A 19,642-nucleotide genomic window follows, 5' to 3' on the forward strand; every position below is an offset into this window, starting at 1 on the left:
CTAGATCTGATAGACAGAGTGCCTGATGAACTATGGATGGAGGTTTGTGACATTGTACAGGAGACAGGGATTGAGACCATCCCCATGGAAAAGAAATGCAAAAAAGCAAACGGCTGTCTAAGGAGGACTTACAAATAGCTGTGAAAAGAAGAGAAGCAAAAAGCAAAGGAGAAAAGGAAAGATATAAACATCTGAATGCAGAGTTCCAAAGAATAGCAAGGAGAGATAAGAAAGCCTTCCTCAGTGATCAATGCAAAGAAATAGAGGAAAACAACAGAATGGGAAAGACTAGAGATCGCTTTAAGAATATTAGAGATACCAAGGGAACATTTCATGCAAGATGGGCTCAAAAAAGGACAGAAATGATATGGACCTAACAGAAGCAGGAGATATTAGAAGAGGTGGCAAGAATACACAGAAGAACTGTACAAAAAAGATATTCACGACCAAGATAATCACAATGGTGTGATCACTCACCTAGAGCCAGACATCCTGGAATGTGAAGAGAAGTGGGCCTTATAAAGCATCACTACGAACAAAGCTAGTGGAGGTGATGGAATTCCAGTTGAGCTCTTTCAAATCCTGAAAGATGATGCTCTGAAAGTGCTGCACTCAATATGCCAGTAAATTTGGAAAACTCAGCAGTGGCCACAGGACTGGAAAAGGTCAGTTTTCATTCCAATCCCAAAGAAAGGCAATGCCAAAGAATGCTTAAACTACCACACAATTGCGCCCATCTTACACTCTAGTAAATTAATGCTCAAAATTCTCCAAAGCAGGCTTCAGCAGTAGGTGAACCATGAACTTCCAGATGTTCAAGTTAGTTTTAGAAAAGGCAGAGGAACCAGAGATCAAGTTGCCAACATCTGCTGGATCATGGAAAAAGCAAGAGAGTTCCAGAAAAACATCTATTTCTGCTTTATTGACTATGCCAAAGCCTTTGACTGTGTGGATCACAATAAACTCTGGAAAATTCTGAAAGAGATGGGAATACCAGACCATCTGACCTGCCTCCTGAGAAACCTATATGCAGGTCGGGAAGCAACAGATAGAACTGGACATGGAACAACAGACTGGTTCCAAATAAGAAAAGGAGTACATCAAGCCTGTATATTGTCACCATGCTTATTTAACTTCTATGCAGAGTACATCATGAAAAACGCTTGGCTGGAAGAAGCACAAGCTGGAATTAAGATTGTCGGGAGAAATATCAATAACCTCAGATATGCAGATGACGCCACCCTTATGGCAGAAAGTGAAGAGAAACTAAAAAGCCTCTTGATGAAAGTGAAAGAGGAGAGTGAAAAAGTTGGCTTAAAGCTCAACATTCAGAAAACGAAGATCATGGCATCTGATCTTCTTGGGAAATAGATGGGGAAACAGTGGAAACAGTGTCAGACTATTTTTTTGAACTCCAAAATCACTGCAGATGGTGATTGCAGCCACGAAATTAAAAGACGCTTACTCCTTGGAAGGAAAGTTATGACCAACCTAGATAGCATATTGAAAAGCAGAGATATTACTTTGCCAAGAAAAGTCCATCTAGTCAAGGCTATGGTTTTTCCAGTAGTCATGTATGGATGTGAGAGTTGGACTGTGAAGAAGGCTGAGCGCCGAAGAATTGATGCTTTTGAGCTGTGGTGTTGGAGAAAACTCTTGAGAGTCCCTTGGACTGCAAGGGGATCCAACCAGTCCATCCTAAAGGAGATCAGTCCTGGGTGTTCATTGGAAGAACTGATGCTAAAGCTGAAACTCCAATACTTTGGCCACCTCATGCGAAGAGTTAACGCATTGGAAAAGACTCTGATGCTGGGAGGGATTGGGGGCAGGCGGAGAAGGGGACGACAGGGGATGAGATGGCTGGATGGCATCACTGACTCGATGGACATAAGTTAGAGTGAACTCCGGGAGTTGGTGATGGACAAGGAGGCCTGGTGTGCTGCAGTTCATGGGGTCGCAAAGAGTCAGACACAACTGAGCGAGTGAACTGAACTGAATTGAAGTCTGATATCTAAGTTGGGCAATTTATGTTGACTGTTATTTAAGATTCCTCCATCTATTTATGGCTTGATAACTTATTTTTTTTTTTTTTACCACTAATAATATTTCACTGAGTTGTAGGAGTTGCTTCTGTATTTTGGTGATTAGCTTCTAAATGGTTGTTTTTTTGAGTAAATTGTACCAGTTATGGTTGTTTCTCTCAGGAAAATTTCTGTTAAGGTCCTCACACTGGCATACTCAAAATGATATGTGCAATTTCTTTTTAATAATTGCTATCTTCAACCAGCCTTGCTTTTGTTAGACCATATACCATTTGGACATCCCTCATGGTCCAATGGTTAAAAAACTGCCTGCCAATGCAGAAGACGTGAATTCAATTCTTGCTCTGGGATCCCATGTGTGGCAGGACAACTAAGCCCATGCATCACAACTACTGAGCTCACGCTCCAGAACCCAGAAGATGCAACTACTGAGCACATCCGCCCTAGAGCCTGTGCTTTACAACAAGAGAAGCCACAACACTGAGAAGTCTGTGCACTGCAACTAGAGAGCCGCCTCCCACTGGCTGCAACTAGCGAAAACCCGCACACGGCAGTGAAGACCTGGTGCCACCAAAAAGAAGTAGAGAAATTAAAAAGTTTTTAAATAAATAAAATTTTAAAAAAGAACACATGCCATTTAAAATACAGTATGGTGCAACCGTATTGAATATCTTTGTGGGGCCTTTGGTTTTGTTTTACTCTTTGGCACCTTGACACATATCTTGAAATAAATCTAACTATTACCCATGCTGTAATATCAACTATATATTGAACCCTGGTGCTTCCCTTGTGGCTCAGATGGTAAAGAATCTGCCTGCAATGTGGGAGACCCAGGTTCGATCCCTGTGTTGGGAAGATCCCTGGAGAAGGCAATGGCAACCTGCTCCAGTATTTGTGCCTGGAGAATTTCATGGACAGAGGAGTCTGGCAGGCTACAGTCCATGGAGTCGCAAAGAGTCAGACGAAACTGAGTGACTAACACACACACATTGAACACCTGTCCAAAGAACCACCCCAGGGGTGAGACAAAATGGTGTATATACCACCTGAACTAATGTAACAGAAAATGCATGAAGTAGATATTACATCATTTTGTACACACAGAAGTTGAAACTTTAAAAGGTGAAGTGATTTGTCCATGGCCAAATAGCTGATTAGTGGTGAATCTGAAGGAAACTACCTCCCCCACCTGCTAGGTGAAAATCCCAGGTACAGAATTTCAGGCTTGACCACAGGCAGTAACAAGGGTTTTCATGAATGGCCTCATGGGGAAATTCCCTCCCTACTCCCCACAGGAGACCTGGTACGCAATCAGGGACTTGCAGATCTCTGGAGGGAGTTGTGGTCAAGGGTGCAATAGCAACAGAGTGCTGAACCAAGTGTGTGCACAGGTCACATGCCCATGGAGCTGGGCATGTTCCTATCACAATAAACATCTCACCCTGAACACATGGGAACTTTTCACATCTCCAACTTTAGCACAGTGCTTTCCTGTATCTTCAAGTTATTCCTCATCTCCCCCTACAAACTGCCTGGCCACTTTTTGACACTCACATTCCGTGACACCTAGACAGGGACGTCACCTGTCTGTCCTCTGTGCTCACAGAGTCCTTGCACATACCTTTCATGTAATCTACAGTCACCATATATATTGCATTGTGATTGCTGATGTTTCTCTCTTTTTGGCTAATTGAAATAAACTTTTTAAATGCAAGGATAGGGGGAGGAGCTAAGATGGTGGAGGAGTAGGACGGGGAGAACACTTTCTCCCCCAACAATTTCATCTAAAGAACATTTAAACGCCGAGTAAATTCCACAAAACAACTTCTGAAAGCCGCCAGAGGATATCAGGCACCCAGAAAAGCAACCCAAGTCTTTGAAAGGAGAGAGAAGAAATACAGCTCCACCCATCAGAACACCAACACAAGCTTCCCTAACCAAGAAACCTTGACAAGCCACCTGTACAAATCCACACAGAGCGAGGAAACGCCACAATAAAGAGAACTCCACAAACTGCCAGAATACAGAAAGGACACCCCAAGCTCAGCAATTTAAACAAGATGAAGAGACAGAGGAATACCCAGCAGACAAAGGAACAGGATAAAAGCCCACCAAACCAAACAAAAGAGGAAGAGATAGGGAATCTACCTGATAAAGAATTCCAAATAATGATAGTGAAATTGATCCAAAATCTTGAAATTAAAATGGAATCACAGATAAATAGCTTGGAGACAAAGATTGAGAAGAAGGAAGAAAGGTTTAACAAGGACCTAGAAGAAATAAAAGAGAGTCAATATAAAATGAATAATGCAATAAATGAAATTAAAAACACTCTGGAGGCAACAAATAGTAGAATAACAGAGGCAGAAGATAGGATTAGTGAATTAGAAGATAGAATGGTAGAAATAAATGAATCAGAGAGGATAAAAGAACAAATTAAAAGAAATGAGGACAATCTCAGAGACCTCCAGGACAATATTAAACGCTACAACATTCGAATCATAGGGGTTCCAGAAAAAGAAGACAAAAAGAAAGACCATGAGAAAATACTTGAGGAGATAATAGTTGAAAACTTCCCTAAAATGGGGAAGGAAATAATCACCCAAGTCCAAGAAACCCACAGAGTCCCAAACAGGATAAACCCAAGGCAAAACACCCAAGACACATATTAATCAAATTAACAAAGATCAAACACAAAGAACAAATATTAAAAGCAGCAAGGGAAAAACAACAAATAACACACAAGGGAATTCCCATTAGGATAACAGCTGATCTTTCAATAGAAACTCTTCAAGCCAGGAGGGAATGGCAAGACATACTTAAAGTGATGAAAGAAAATAACCTACAGCCCAGATTATTGTACCCAGCAAGGATCTCATTCAAATATGAAGGAGAAATCAAAAGCTTCTCAGACAAGCAAAAGCTGAGAGAATTCTGCACCACCAAACCAGCTCTCCAACAAATACTAAAGGATATTCTCTAGACAGGAAACACAAAAACAGTGTATAGACTCGAACCCAAAACAATAAAGTAAATGGCAATGGGATCATACTTATCAGTAATTACCTTAAATGTAAATGGGTTGAATGCCCCGACCAAAAGACAAAGACTGGCTGAATGGATACAAAAACAAGACCCCTACATATGTTGTCTACAAGAGACCCACCTCAAAACAGGGGACACATACAGACTGAAAGTGAAGGGCTGTAAAAAGATTTTCCATGCAAGTAGGGACCAAAAGAAAGCAGGAGTAGCAATACTCATATCAGATAAAATAGACTTTAAAACAAAGGCTGTGAAAAGAGACAAAGAAGGTCACTACATAATGATCAAAGGATCAATCCAAGAAGAAGATATAACAATTATAAATGTATATGCACCCAACACAGGAGCACCACAGTATGTAAGACAAATGCTAACAAGTATGAAAGGAGAAATTAACAATAACACAATAATAGTGGGAGACTTTAATACCCCACTCACACCTATGGATAGATCAACTAAACAGAAAATTAACAAGGAAACACAAACGTTAAATGATACAATAGACCAGTTAGACCTAATTGATATCTATAGGACATTTCATCCCAAAACAATGAATTTCACCTTTGCCTCAAGCGCACATGGAACCTTCTCCAGGATAGATCACATCCTGGGCCATAAAGCTAGCCTTGGTAAATTCAAAAAAATAGAAACCATTCCAAGCATCTTTTCTGACCACAATGCAGTAAGATTAGATCTCAATTACAGGAGAAAAAATATTAAAAATTCCAACATATGGAGGCTGAGCAACACGCTGCTGAATAACCAACAAATCACAGAAGAAATCAAAAAAGAAATCAAAATTTGCATAGAAATGAATGAAAATGAAAACACAACAACTCAAAACCTGTGGGACACTTTAAAAGCAGTCCTAAGGGGAAAGTTCATAGCAATACAGGCATACCTCAAGAAACAAGAAAAAAGTCAAATAAATAACCTAACCCTACACCTAAAGCAACTAGAAAAGGAAGAAATGAAGAACCCCAGGGTTAGTAGAAGGAAAGGAATCTTAAAAATTAGGGCAGAAATAAATGCAAAAGAAACAAAAGAGACCATAGCAAAAATCAACAAAGCCAAAAGCTGGTTCTTTGAAAGGATAAATAAAATTGACAAACCATTAGCCAGACTCATCAAGAAACAAAGGAGAAAAATCAAATCAATAAAATTAGAAACGAAAATGGAGAGATCACAACAGACAACACAGAAATACAAAGGATCATAAGAGACTACTATCAACAATTATATGCCAATAAAATGGACAACGAGGAAGAAATGGACAAATTCTTAGAAAAGTACAACTTTCCAAAACTGGACCAGGAAGAAATAGAAAATCTTAACAGACCCATCACAAGCACGGAAATTGAAACTGTAATCAAAAATCTTCCAGCAAACAAAAGCCCAGGTCCAGACGGCTTCACAGCTGAATTCTACCAAAAATTTAGAGAAGAGCTAACACCTATCCTGCTCAAACTCTTCCAGAAAGTTGCAGAGGAAGGTAAACTTCCAAACTCATTCTATGAGGCCACCATCACTCTAATACCAAAACCTGACAAAGATCCCACAAAAAAAGAAAACTACAGGCCAATATCACTGATGAACATAGATGCAAAAATCCTTAACAGAATTCTAGCAATCAGAATCCAACAACACATTAAAAAGATCATACACCATGACCAAGTGGGCTTTATCCCAGGGATGCAAGGATTCTTCAATATAAATCAATCAATGTTATACACCACATTAACAAATTGAAAAACAAAAACCATATGATTATCTCAATAGATGCAGAGAAAGCCTTTGACAAAATTCAACATCCATTTATGATAAAAACTCTCCAGAAAGCAGGAATAGAAGGAACATAGCTCAACATAATAAAAGCTATATATGACAAACCCACAGCAAACATTATCCTCAATGGTGAAAAATTGAAAGCATTTCCTCTAAAGTCAGGAACAAGACAAGGGTGTCCACTTTCACCATTACTATTCAACATAGTTTTGGAAGTTTTGGCCACAGCAATCAGAGCAGAAAAAGAAATAAAAGGAATCCAAATTGGAAAAGAAGAAGTAAAACTCTCACTATTTGCAGATGACATGATCCTCTACATAGAAAACCCTAAAGACTCCACCAGAAAATTACTAGAACTAATCAATGATTATAGTAAAGTTGCAGGATATAAAATCAACACACAGAAATCCCTTGCATTCCTATACACTAATAATGAGAAAACAGAAAGAGAAATTAAGGAAACAATTCCATTCACCGTTGCAACGGAAAGAATAAAATACTTAGGAATATATCTACCTAAAGAAACTAAAGACCTATATATATAGAAAACTATAAAACACTGGTGAAAGAAATCAAAGAGGACACTAATAGATGGAGAAATATACCATGTTCATGGATTGGAAGAATCAATATAGTGAAAAAGAGTATACTACCCAAAGCAATTTATAGATTCAATGCAATCCCTATCAAGCTACCAACAGTATTCTTCACAGAGCTAGAACAAATAATTTCACAATTTGTATGGAAATACAAAAAAACCTCGAATAGCCAAAGCGATCTTGAGAAAGAAGAATGGAACTGGAGGAATCAACCTACCTGACTTCAGGCTCTACTACAAAGCCACAGTCATCAAGACAGTATGGTACTGGCACAAAGACAGAAATATTGATCAATGGAACAAAATAGAAAGCCCAGAGATAAATCCACGCACATATGGACACCTTATCTTTGACAAAGGAGGCAAGAATATACAATGGATTAAAGACAATCTCTTTAACAAGTGGTGCTGGGAAAACTGGTCAACCACTTGTAAAAGAATGAAACTAGAACACTTTCTAACACCATACACAAAAATAAACTCAAAATGGATTAAAGATCTCAACGTAAGACCAGAAACTATAAAACTCCTAGAGGAGAACATAGGCAAAACACTCTCCGACATACATCACAGCAGGATCCTCTATGACCCACCTCCCAGAATATTGGAAATAAAAGCAAAAATAAACAAATGGGACCTAATTAAACTTAAAAGCTTCTGCACAACAAAGGAAACTATTAGCAAGGTGAAAAGGCAGCCTTCAGAATGGGAGAAAATAATAGCAAATGAAGCAACGGACAAACAACTAATCTCAAAAATATACAAGCAACTCCTACAGCTCAACTCCAGAAAAATAAATGACCCAATCAAAAAATGGGCCAAAGAACTAAATAGACATTTCTCCAAAGAAGACATACAGATGGCTAACAAACACATGAAAAGATGCTCAACATCACTCATTATCAGAGAAATGCAAATCAAAACCACTATGAGGTACCATTTCACGCCAGTCAGAATGGCTGTGATCCAAAAGTCTACAAGCAATAAATGCTGGAGAGGGTGTGGAGAAAAGGGAACCCTCTTACACTGTTGGTGGGAATGCAACCTAGTACAGCCACTATGGAGAACAGTGTGGAGATTCCTTAACAAACTGGAAATAGAACTGCCTTATGATCCAGCAATCCCACTGCTGGGCATACACACTGAGGAAACCAGAAGGGAAAGAGACACGTGTACCCCAATGTTCATTGCAGCACTGTTTATAATAGCCAGGACATGGAAGCAACCTAGATGCCCATCAGCAGATGAATGGATAAGACAGCTGTGGTACATATACATAATGGAGTATTACTCAGCCATTAAAAAGAATACATTTGAATCAGTTCTAATGAGATGGATAAAACTGGAACCTATTATACAGAGTGAAGTAAGCCAGAAAGAAAAACACCAATACAGTATACTAACGCATATATATGGAATTTAGAAAGATGGTAACAATAACACTGTGTACGAGACAGCAAAAGAGACACCGATGTATAGATCAGTCTTATGGACTCTGTGGGAGAGGGAGAGGGTGGGGAGATTTGGGAGAATAGCATTGAAACATGTATAATATCATGTATGAAACGAGTCGCCAGTCCAGGTTCGATGCACGATACTGGATGCTTGGGGCTGGTGCACTGGGACGAACCAGAGGGAGGGGGGGGGGAGGAGGGAGGAGGGTTCAGGATGGGGAACGCGGGTATACCTGTGGCGGATTCATTTCGATATTTGGCAAAACTAATACAATATTGTAAAGTTTAAAAATAAAATAAAATTAAAAAAAAATAAATGCAATGATAAAGACTTGTACATCTATTTAACCACAGGGTTTGGTGCTTAGCCTAGCATATAATTGTGGAGGGAAAAAAGGAAGAAAAAAAGGAAAATAAAGAAGAAATCAATACGCTTCTTAGCACCCAACATTTCTGTTTTTAAGACAATTTAAGACCACGAGTGGTTTTGTGTATATTAAATAGCACACAATAAACTATTTCAGTCATCCAAGGAAGATTATACCTAGTAAAGTTACAGAGACTTATTAAAAGTGTAGTTTTTACCTGTTTAAATTGCAGAAGGTCACAGCTGGGAACTCTATCTTCTCCACATACTGTACCTCCATAGATGTCGTGGTGGGCCACCTGAAGTAATTGACGAGACGGCTGTATACCTGCCAGACGAGGAGACTGATGGAGCCCAGGACCACCAGCAACCAGATCACCTTGCGAATCCTACTCGGATTCCTGACAATGTTGTGGACTCCGTGGAAGGAAGTGGAGATGGCAAAGTCATGGTCAAACTTCCTACGGTCAGTGTGAGGTGGCAAAGTTTTCTTTGAAAGGTAGAGCTTGATCTTTTCCAAGAGTCCTTAAATTCAACCAAAGACAAAACCAGCAATAAGTTAGGAAAACCTAACACTGTATGTGAAAAACACAACTCACATGACTTTAAACATGCTCCCCTTTTATGTGTACACATAAGGACTCAAAATTCATCTTGAGTTGCACAGATTCTTCAGGAGTCAAGAAGTGTCTACTATAGAGATCTAATAAGTATGTGAGGCCTCTCATGAGAGAATGCCTCTAGTTAATGCAAACTTACTTTAGCCCATTTCTTATTCTAATAGTGTATTTCTCTTTAGTCAAATGGGAAAAATATTCTCTGCCTCATGAGTTGGTTGTATTAAATAAAAAATACCTGGAGATAGCTTGGCACCTCACCCAGACCATGATAAGTACTCAATTCATATTAGCAGCTTGTGTTTTTCTATTGATTTGGTAGTGATGTGGTAGATGGAAAAGTTTCATGTCTAAAATTCTCATTTAAGAAATGAGTTCTTGGGTCTTCCTTGGTGGCTCAGTGGTAAAGAATCTCCTGTCAATGCAGGACACATGGGCACAGTCCCTGATCTGGGAAGAGGCTACATGCCGTGGAGCAACTGAGCTCTCGTGTCACAACTACTGAGCCTGTGCTCTGGAGTCCAGGAGATGTGACTGCTGAACTCAACATGCTGCTGAAGCTCGTGCACACTAGAGCCCATGCTCCACAACAAGAGAAGCTGCTGCAATGAGAAGCCCACATACCGCAACTAGAGAAAAGCCCAGACAGCAACAAAGACCCAGGGCAGCCAAAAATAAATAAATAAATAAAGAGAGATGAGTTCTAAGTCTCGCAAATGCTCATGATTAGTTGAATTAACTTATATCCTTTGTTTCGGTTCAGGAAGTATTCTTTCTGTCAACTAATCAACATTAATTTATTGTGTTTATTGGAAATTTTTGGAAATTAATTAATTTATCGGAAATTAATTAATTTCCAAAAGGTTTCATTAAATCATTAGTTAACATTCCCCAGGTCTCTAATCAATTAACTAAGTTTAAGTTATGGGATATACAATGATACATAAAGACACCTATGAACATTTTCTAAGGGACTCTATCTCATCTGCAAAGCATTAGGGCACAATTACAAATTATTTTATGATTGTTTTACACAGATTGTACACTGAGCAGGAAATTACGTATTAGTCTGATTAGCTTGACTTTGTACTAAGATCTTATAATATCTCCACGAATGGTTTTTTTAAATTTTTTGAATTTTAAACAGGTTATATATAATATATATTATATATATTTCCTGTCATGTGGTTATATATTAATACATACTTATTATATATATATGGGGGTTCCCAGATGGCTCAGTGGGTAAAGAACCTGCCTGCAGTGCAGGAGGCACTGGAGATATGGGTTTAATTCTTGGCTTGGGAAGATATCCTGGAAGAGGGCACAGCAACACTCCAGTATTCTTGCCCGGAGAATCCCATGGACAGAGGAACCTGGCAGGCTACAGTCCACAGGTCGCAAAGAGTTGGACACGACTGAAGCTACTGAGCATAGCACATTTTCTTTACATACATATATTCCTGCACGCGGAATCTCAGCTTCCTGACAAGGGATCAAACTCATGCCACCTGCGGTGGAACAGCAGAATTTTAACTTACTGGACTGCCAGGGAAGTCCCTAAATATGTGTATTTATAGTAACTGCACAGCTCCAGAGCAAAATCAGAAATGTATGAAAAGCTTTTGTTATTATTACTGATGAGCAAAATAAACTTAATAATGCTTGTTTACATACTATTTATCCATTAGCTACAATACATGTGCGGAATTGACTCTGACAGAAGGACAATTCAGTCTCAAGGAACCTGATGCCCTTCCTTCCACAAGGGAAGAGTGATCTAGAAATTAGTAATTGGTCAACTGCAGTGTTTCTGGTTGTAAACATTACTCTGAAAAATATAAGTTTTAAGTAGCTCTGTCAAAACTCAGCTCATTTATTATAAATCTACTTCTTGACAACTGCTCTGACTTTCCTGGGGTGTTCTCCATCATATGCTAGGGCATTAAAAGAATTCTTAAAAATATTTTTGGATGGATAGTGAAGTAACAAGGTCATGTATTACTGTCAGGAAGATTAGAATTTGTTTAATAAGGAGTCTACCAGTCTACAAAGCAAGAAACTTCTTACTTTTCCACTGAAATGGATACTTTGTAATTATTGCAAGTGGCCCTTGCATTGAATATTGATCTTTACAGAAGCATTCTAAAGAACATCAAACAAGTTTTGCTGTATTTTAATATAAAAATTGTAGGCACATGATAAATAGAAACCAAATAAATAAAACTACAAAAACTGATTCTGGTATACAAGGATATTTTAAAACTGCATATATTTGACTCCTGCATACAAAATAACACTTTTCCTAGGTAACAGAAACTGTATTACTTATAGTACATCCAAGTAATATTGGAAATCAAATTTCCCCAATGAAAATATAACCTCCTTTTCCTTTGTTAATTTCTGGCTTTTACAGATAAAAATTCTACCTGTTCTGAGGATTTTACTCCTTACCCACCTTTCTTAGCCTGGGTGTTTGATTTCTCAAACTGCTCCATCTCCAATTTCAATAAGCAGGAGTCCTTGAGGTCTAACCAATTTCCATCAATAACCATACTCATTTTGTGGCCTTTATATAAAATACAGCAGTTGAGGCTATAAAACGTGGGCGCAATTTAAATGTTTGTGTTGCTATGCTTTGCTTCATAAAGTGCATAACCTGCAAGCTGAACACACTGGCAGAACCAGCTATGGGCCTCCGTGGACTCATGAGAAGCTGGCAGAGTGAAACCAAAAAGTATAATTAAGGAAACCATTTTCTCAGAACTAAAGGGACAATCCCTACAGATATTTGTGGTTTTAGAATCCCCCTGAACAGGCCACGTGACTCTGAAGACTCACCCGGGAGAAAGTCTTCTTGTTCTTTATTTCCACCTCTCTTTACATCACTTTGAATCAAAATGCAGTTGGAGTGAAATTTGTGGGGATAAAGATGCCTTTTCCTTGTTGAATTTTCTTTCTAAATAGCGGATGAAGGTTTTGTACAGAAATAATAATCAAATGAAAATGACAAAATAAAACCCCAGAAAAATATCTCCTTGAGAGGAAATGGTTGTTGAAAGCATTCAAACTCAATCGAGCACAAAGGCTGGTTATTTGTTCATAGGAACAATTCTGAGAAATTATAAGCACTTATTATATTAAATAATAAACTGGAGACTATGCATTGTTGTGTTTAAACGGCACCATCTCTTGACAGAACTGAGGAACTGTCTGTATCACTACTTAAAGCCTTTTAGAGTTGCCATGGTAGCATTTCATATGATCACTAACCTTTAACATATGTGTTACATGTATTTTCTTGGAAACTCAGGACTCTAAGTTGAAACTATTCTTATATGGAAGCAAACTAAGAAATTTCAAGAGATGTAAATGAAACTCCTGGGATGACTTCCATAACCATGAAATTAAAAATTACAGGAAGAGGGTCAATCTTAACGTATGAATTTCTCCCTTAGAGGGCTCTCCTTTGGGGTTAATGACAGCTTCAGTTACAGTCTGTTAAAATCCAGGTGCTCCTCACTTACCTGATCACTTTTCCTTCCCCTGCATGTCCTCCTCCTTTTCTTCTTCTGAACATCTTTCTGCAGCATTCCTGGAGGTTACCTGTTCATGTCCTGTCACTCACTGTCTGAACTTTTAGGGGCAGACTCACTGGGTGATTTCAGTTTGGGAACAGACTGGTAGGTGATGGTGCCAACATGGAAAGGGCAGGCCAGGTGGGGGGCAGTAATAAAACTGGGAGTGGGTACCCTGGGGGGAAAATGCTGGAAGGGAAATCAAGAGAGAGAAAGATAGCCTCCAAAGCCACATTTTATCTGCATGACAATTTAATGCAGGCTCAGGCATAACCAGGGCTTCCCTGGTGGCTCAGCAGTAAAGAATCTGCCTGCCAGTGCAGGAGGCACAGGGGCTGTGCGTTCAACCCCTGCGTCAGGAAGATCCCCTGAAGGAGGGCATGGCAACCCACTCCAGTGCTCTTGTCTGGAGAATCCTATAGACCAAGAAGCCTGAGGGGCTACAGTCCATGGAGCAGCAAAGAGTCAGACAGAACTGAAGTGACTGAGCATGCAAGCAGGCAGGCATAACTAGAAATATTTCTTTTTTTGATTTTTAAAATTTTTTGATGTGGTACATTTTTTTCAAGTTTTTATTGAATTTTTTTATAATATTGCTTCTGTTTTATGTTTTTTTTTTTTTTTTTTTTTTTTTTATCCCAAGGCATGTGAGACCTTACCTCCCTGATCAGGGATCAAACCTTTACCTCCTGCATTGGAAGGCACAGTCTTAACCACTGGACCACCAGGGAAATCCCCACTAGAACATTCCTAAAGTCCCTTTCATGTATTCCCTCCCTCTCCCTCTTGCTCACAACTTCTGGTTATTTCCACATAAGACCTCAGAGCAAAGAGGAAAGAAGAGTGAAACAGACAGGAAGCAAAGAAGGTTGCCAAGACTTCTCTTGTTTTGCCTACCCTTTACTTGATAGAGAATAGCATTTTAAAAGCCTCTTATTTTTGTGTGTATTCCTCACATGTGACACAATTGAAGACTGTGGTTGCTCTGGCCTGCTTGCTCTGACACCTCCTCCTCTCTCTTCTACTTTAGGATGGCCTTTCCAACATTGCTTCCTTTTCTCCTTCTCTGCTCAGTTTTAAAATATTTTACTGTCACTTTCCTCTATCAGCAGCTGGTAGTAAATTTGAACTCAATCTTTGTCCAGTTGAGGAAATGCCCCCGTTTGCTTCATCACGTCCTTGTGTGAAATCTAAGCCACCGTGCATCTTGAAAGTGCCTCTGGTTTCTTCTTTGTTAATTAATGTACCTCTTTAAGCAGCTCAGTGAAAACACAGAACCTCCCACTCCCTTCCTTCTGCTTGCCCTGCCCACTGCCCTTGATTTGCATAGCAAGGGCCTTTGGCAAAAGATCCTATCTCCAGATTTCTCCCATCACCACCCCTTAACATGCTCATGAACAGACAAAGTCAAATCCAGAGGAAGTCCAGAGATTTCTAAATTATTGTTATCTACCACCCTTGCACCAATAGTATCAGCAGCAGAAAACCACTCATTACTACTGATAAATACAAAAGGTGAAATAGAGTGGATGGTGGGGGAGAGCATTTTCTCTGCCCTTGCATTTGAATTCAGAGCATAAGCAACATTAAGAATTTTGTGCAGTGTCTAGAGAAGTATATTGTGGTACCACATTCGTTATACAGACACATTTTTATTCTATTTTTCAAAAAAATCTCATGTGTTTTTTTTGTTGTTGTTGTTGTTGCTTGTTTTTTTGCCACACAGCAGGTGGGGTCATAGTTTCCTGGCCAGGGATTGAACCTGCACCCCCTGCATAGGAAGCGTGGAGTCTTAACCGGTGCACCACCAGAGAAGCCCCAAATCTTATGTGTTTTTAATAAAATTTTTGATCCCATTGAATCGACCTACATCTAAAGGTATCAAAAAGATCATCTTTAGCTACTTTTAAGTTTACCTTTGAATTAAAACTTTTACTTTCTCTTTAGGGAAGTGCATAACTATTAATAGTAATGCACAACTTTTTTAGATTTAGACAGATCTGATAATGACTATACGTTCTGCAAAGGAAGACAATGTAAAAAATACCTTATCTTGTATTATTTTAAGACACTGTTCTTAATAATCTTGGAAAGGAAAAAATAAAGCAAACTCACAGCTTAGCATATCTTAACAAATACTTTCTCTGATTATATCTATTATTGTGGGTAAGAATCCCTTAGAAGACATGGAATAGCCCCCATAGTAAAAAAAAAGAGTCCAAAATGCAGTACTTGGATGTAGTCTCAAAAAAGACAGAATTATCTTGGTTCGTTTTCAAGGCAAACCATTCAGCATCACAGTAAGTCTATGCCCAAATCTATGCCCCAACCACTAATGCCAAAGAAGCTGAAGTTGAATGGTTCTATGAAGACCTAACAGACCTTCTAAAATTAAGACCAAATAAAGATGTCCTTTTCATCATAGGGAATTAGAATGCGAAAGTAAGAATTCAAGAGATACCTGGAGTAAAAGGCAAATATGGCCTTGGAGTACAAAATGAAGCAGGGCGAATGCTAACAGAGTTTTGCCAAGAGAACACACTGGTCATAGCAGACACCTTCTTTCAACAACACAAGAGATGACTCTACATATTGACGTCACCAAATGGTTGTTACCAAAATCAGATTGATTATATTCTTTGCAGCTGAAGATGAAGAAGCTCTATACAGCCAGCAAAAATAAGACCTGGAGCTGACTGTGGCTCAGATCATCAGCTCCTTATTGCAAAATTCAGGCTTAAATTGAAGAAAGTAGGGAAAACATCATTCAGGTATGACTTAAATAAAATCCTTTATGATTATACAGTGGAGGTGAGAATAGATTCAAGAGATTAGATCTGGTAGACAGACAGAAGAACTATGGACAGAGTTTTGAAACATTGCACAGTAGGTGGTGACCAAAACCTCAAAGAAAAAGAAATGCAAGAAAGCAAAGTGGTTGTCTGAAGAGTCCTTACAAACAGCTGAGCAAAGAAGAGAAGTGAAAGGCAAAGGACAAAGGAAAAGATATACTTACCTGAATGTGGAGGTCCAGAGAATAGCAAGGAGAGATAAGAAAGCTTTCTTAAGTGAACACTGCAAATAAATAGAGGCAAACAATAGAATGGGAAAGACTAAAGATCTCTTCAAGAAAACTGGAGATAACAAGTGAACATTTCACGCAAAAATGGGCACAATAAAGAACAGAAATGCAAGGACCTAACAGAAGCAGAAGAGATTAAGAAGAGGTGGCAAGAATACACAGAAGAACTATACAAGAAAGTCTTAATGACCCAGACAACCACGATGATATAGTCATTCACCTAGAGTCAGACAACTTGGAGTGTGAAGTCAAGTGGGCCTTAGGAAGCATTACTATAAACCAAGTTAGTGGAACAGATGGAATTCCAGCTGAGCTATTTTAAATCCTAAAAGTTGAAGCTGTTAAAATGCTGCATTCAATATGATAGCAAATTTGGAAAACTCAGCAGTGGCCACAGGACTAGAAAATGTCAGTTTTTCATTCCAATCCTAAAGAAAGGCAATGCCAAAGAATGTTCAAACTACCACATAACTGTACTCATTTCACATGCTAGCAAGGTAATGCTCAAAATCCTTCAAAGAAGGCTTTAGCAGTATGTAAAGAGAGAACTTCCAGATGTACAAGCTAGATTTACAAAAGGCAGAGGAACCAGAGATGGAATTGCCAACATTCTTTAGGTCACAGAAAAAGCAAAGGAATTCCAGAAAAATTTCTGTTGCACTGACTACACTAAAGACTTTGACTGTGTGGATCACAACAAACTGTAGAAAATTCTTCAAGAGATGGGAGTACCAGACCAGTTTACTTGCCTCCTGACAATCTTGTATTAGGTCAAGAAGCAACAGTTCGAACCAGACATGGAACAACTGGCTGGTTCCAAATTGGGAAAGGAGTATGTCAAGGCTGTGTATTATCACCCTGCTTATTTAACTTAAATGCAGAGTACATTATGCAGAATGACAGGCTGGAATCAAGATTGCTGGAAGAAGTATCAACAACCTCAGATATGCAGATGATACCACTCTAATGGCAGAAAGTGCAGAGTAAGTAAAGAGCCTCTTGATAAGAGTGAAAGAGGAGAGTGAAAAAGCTGGCTTAAAACTCAACGTTCAAAAAACTAAAATTATGACATACGATCCCATCACTTAATGGCAAATACATGGGGAAAAAGTGGAAACAGGTTTCATTTTCTTTGGCTCCCCAAATCACTGCAGATGGTTAATGCAGCCATGACATTAAGATGCTTGCTCCTTGGAAGAAAAGCTATGAGAATCCTAGTAGCATATTAAAAAGCAGAGACATCACTTCGCCAAGAAAGTTTCATCTAATCAAAGCTATGGTTTTTCCAGTAGTCATGTACAGATGTGAGAGCTGGACCACAAAGAAGGCTGAACACTGAAGAACGGATGCTTTCAAACTGTGGTGTTTGAAGACTCTTGAGAGTCCCTTGGACTGCAAGATCATACCAGTCAATCCTAAAGAAAATGAACCCTGTATATTAATTGGAAGGACTGATGCTGAAGCTGAAGCTCCAGTACTTTGGTCAACTGATGCAAAGAACTGACTTATTGGAGAAGACCCTCGTGCTGGCAAAGATTGAGGGCAGGAGGAGAAGGAGGCCACAGAGGATGAGATGGTTGGATGACATCACTGACTCAATGGATGTAAGTTTGAGCAAACTCAGGGAAATGCTGAAGTACAGGGAAACCTGGCATGTAGCAGTCCATGGGGTCACAGAGAATCAGACTCGACTGACTGGACAACAACAATAAATAATTCTATTTTGCTTTGGGTTTGTATTAACACAAAAACAGAGCTGCTATTTTCTGTTGTGCCCTGTGTGTAAGCATTGTGGGTTAGTGTTTTTGTATTTGTTACAGTATATATATATATTTTATAAAACACTAAATGAAAGAAACTAGCTACTATATCATATCTATTAAAAGCAAATAAATTCACATATTTAAAATGATAGCATTTGTCACAGAAAGGAAACTTATGTTACCACCAAGTCCAAGCCTCATAGCTACCTCCACCCTCACCCAGACAAGAGGAGAAGGAAAGTAAATTCCAAAATAGCAGGGTTCTTTTTTTTTTTGCTATTGTTGTTTACCCAACTGGGTAGAAAAATAACTGGTAAGTAAGAGATAGTCAACAAATATGTTGAATGAATACAAAGTCTGTCCTAGCCTTGTACTTTTTTCATTATGCACATGCTATCATGATACAAGAAAATTATTGTCATTAATTTTGTACTTTTATTTTGAAAAGTACAAACTTAAAATTGCATAAATTGTGCAATGAGTACCTATATACTCTACCATAATCTATTCATTTTAAACATTTTCTCACATTTGCTTTATCTTCCTTGTTAAATAAAGGAATAAAATCCATCCTCTTATTGCTTAAGAAAAAAGACACCCTCCTGTGTAAATATGCTGTAAAAATCACACTCAGGAAACTTAATTTTGATGCAGCAGTATATTTTAATACTCATTCTATACTGAATATTTCCAAATTTTTCCCCAGTTGAATTTTATAATATTTTATTTCCTAATCCAAAATCCCTTCAAGGATCATGGGTTTTATTTCCTTATCATTTTTATTCATTAACTTTTAATCCAGAACAGTTCCCTAGCCATTAGTTTATTTTTTTTGTCTTCTCATCATATTGCTGTTTTGAGGAATTCATTCCAGATGTTTTGCAGAATGTCTCTCAAGTCAGGGCTGTACAGTTTCTTCTTCATAATTAGGCTCAGGTCAGGTACTTAAGGTCCCTGGAGAACCACTCGGGGATTGGTGTTCCTCACAAAGCATCAGATCAAGGAGCATGTGACTTCAATCTCTTGTATCATTGACGGCAGGAAGCTTGATCGCCTGGTTAAGGGAGGCCAGTCATATTCCTTCTTTGTAAATGCACCTTTTCCCTTTGTAATTAATAAGTAACCAGAAGGAAGTTAGACTCTTGTTCCCAACTGTTCACCCACTGATTTTAGCACAAATCAATGAGTCTCATCTGAATTATTATAGCTATGGTGTTTATAGAATGATACTCTCTTTCTTTATTCTTGCTATATTTTTTGTCACTATTCTTCTATAAAGAAGAGCTTTATCTTCTGATTTCCCTTATTTTT

The 19,642-nt window shown here is 38.6% G+C and overlaps 1 protein-coding gene across 1 annotated transcript in view; it reads right to left on the reverse strand.

Annotated features, from left to right (window-relative positions):
- ASIC5 (acid sensing ion channel subunit family member 5) overlaps nucleotides 1–12,406 on the reverse strand; it is a 60,007-nt gene extending 47,601 nt beyond the window's left edge. Inside the window, exons 1-2 of the mRNA XM_070385604.1 lie at nucleotides 12,367–12,406; nucleotides 9,510–9,816 (exon numbers count right to left, since the gene is read on the reverse strand). Of these exons, the coding sequence (XP_070241705.1) occupies nucleotides 9,510–9,816; nucleotides 12,367–12,406 (347 nt within the window). The remainder of the gene's footprint in view (nucleotides 1–9,509; nucleotides 9,817–12,366) is intronic.
- Nucleotides 12,407–19,642: the final 7,236 nt, after the last annotated feature.

Source organism: Bos mutus, chromosome 17 (genome assembly GCF_027580195.1).
Source record: "Bos mutus isolate GX-2022 chromosome 17, NWIPB_WYAK_1.1, whole genome shotgun sequence".
Taxonomy (NCBI): domain Eukaryota; kingdom Metazoa; phylum Chordata; class Mammalia; order Artiodactyla; family Bovidae; genus Bos; species Bos mutus.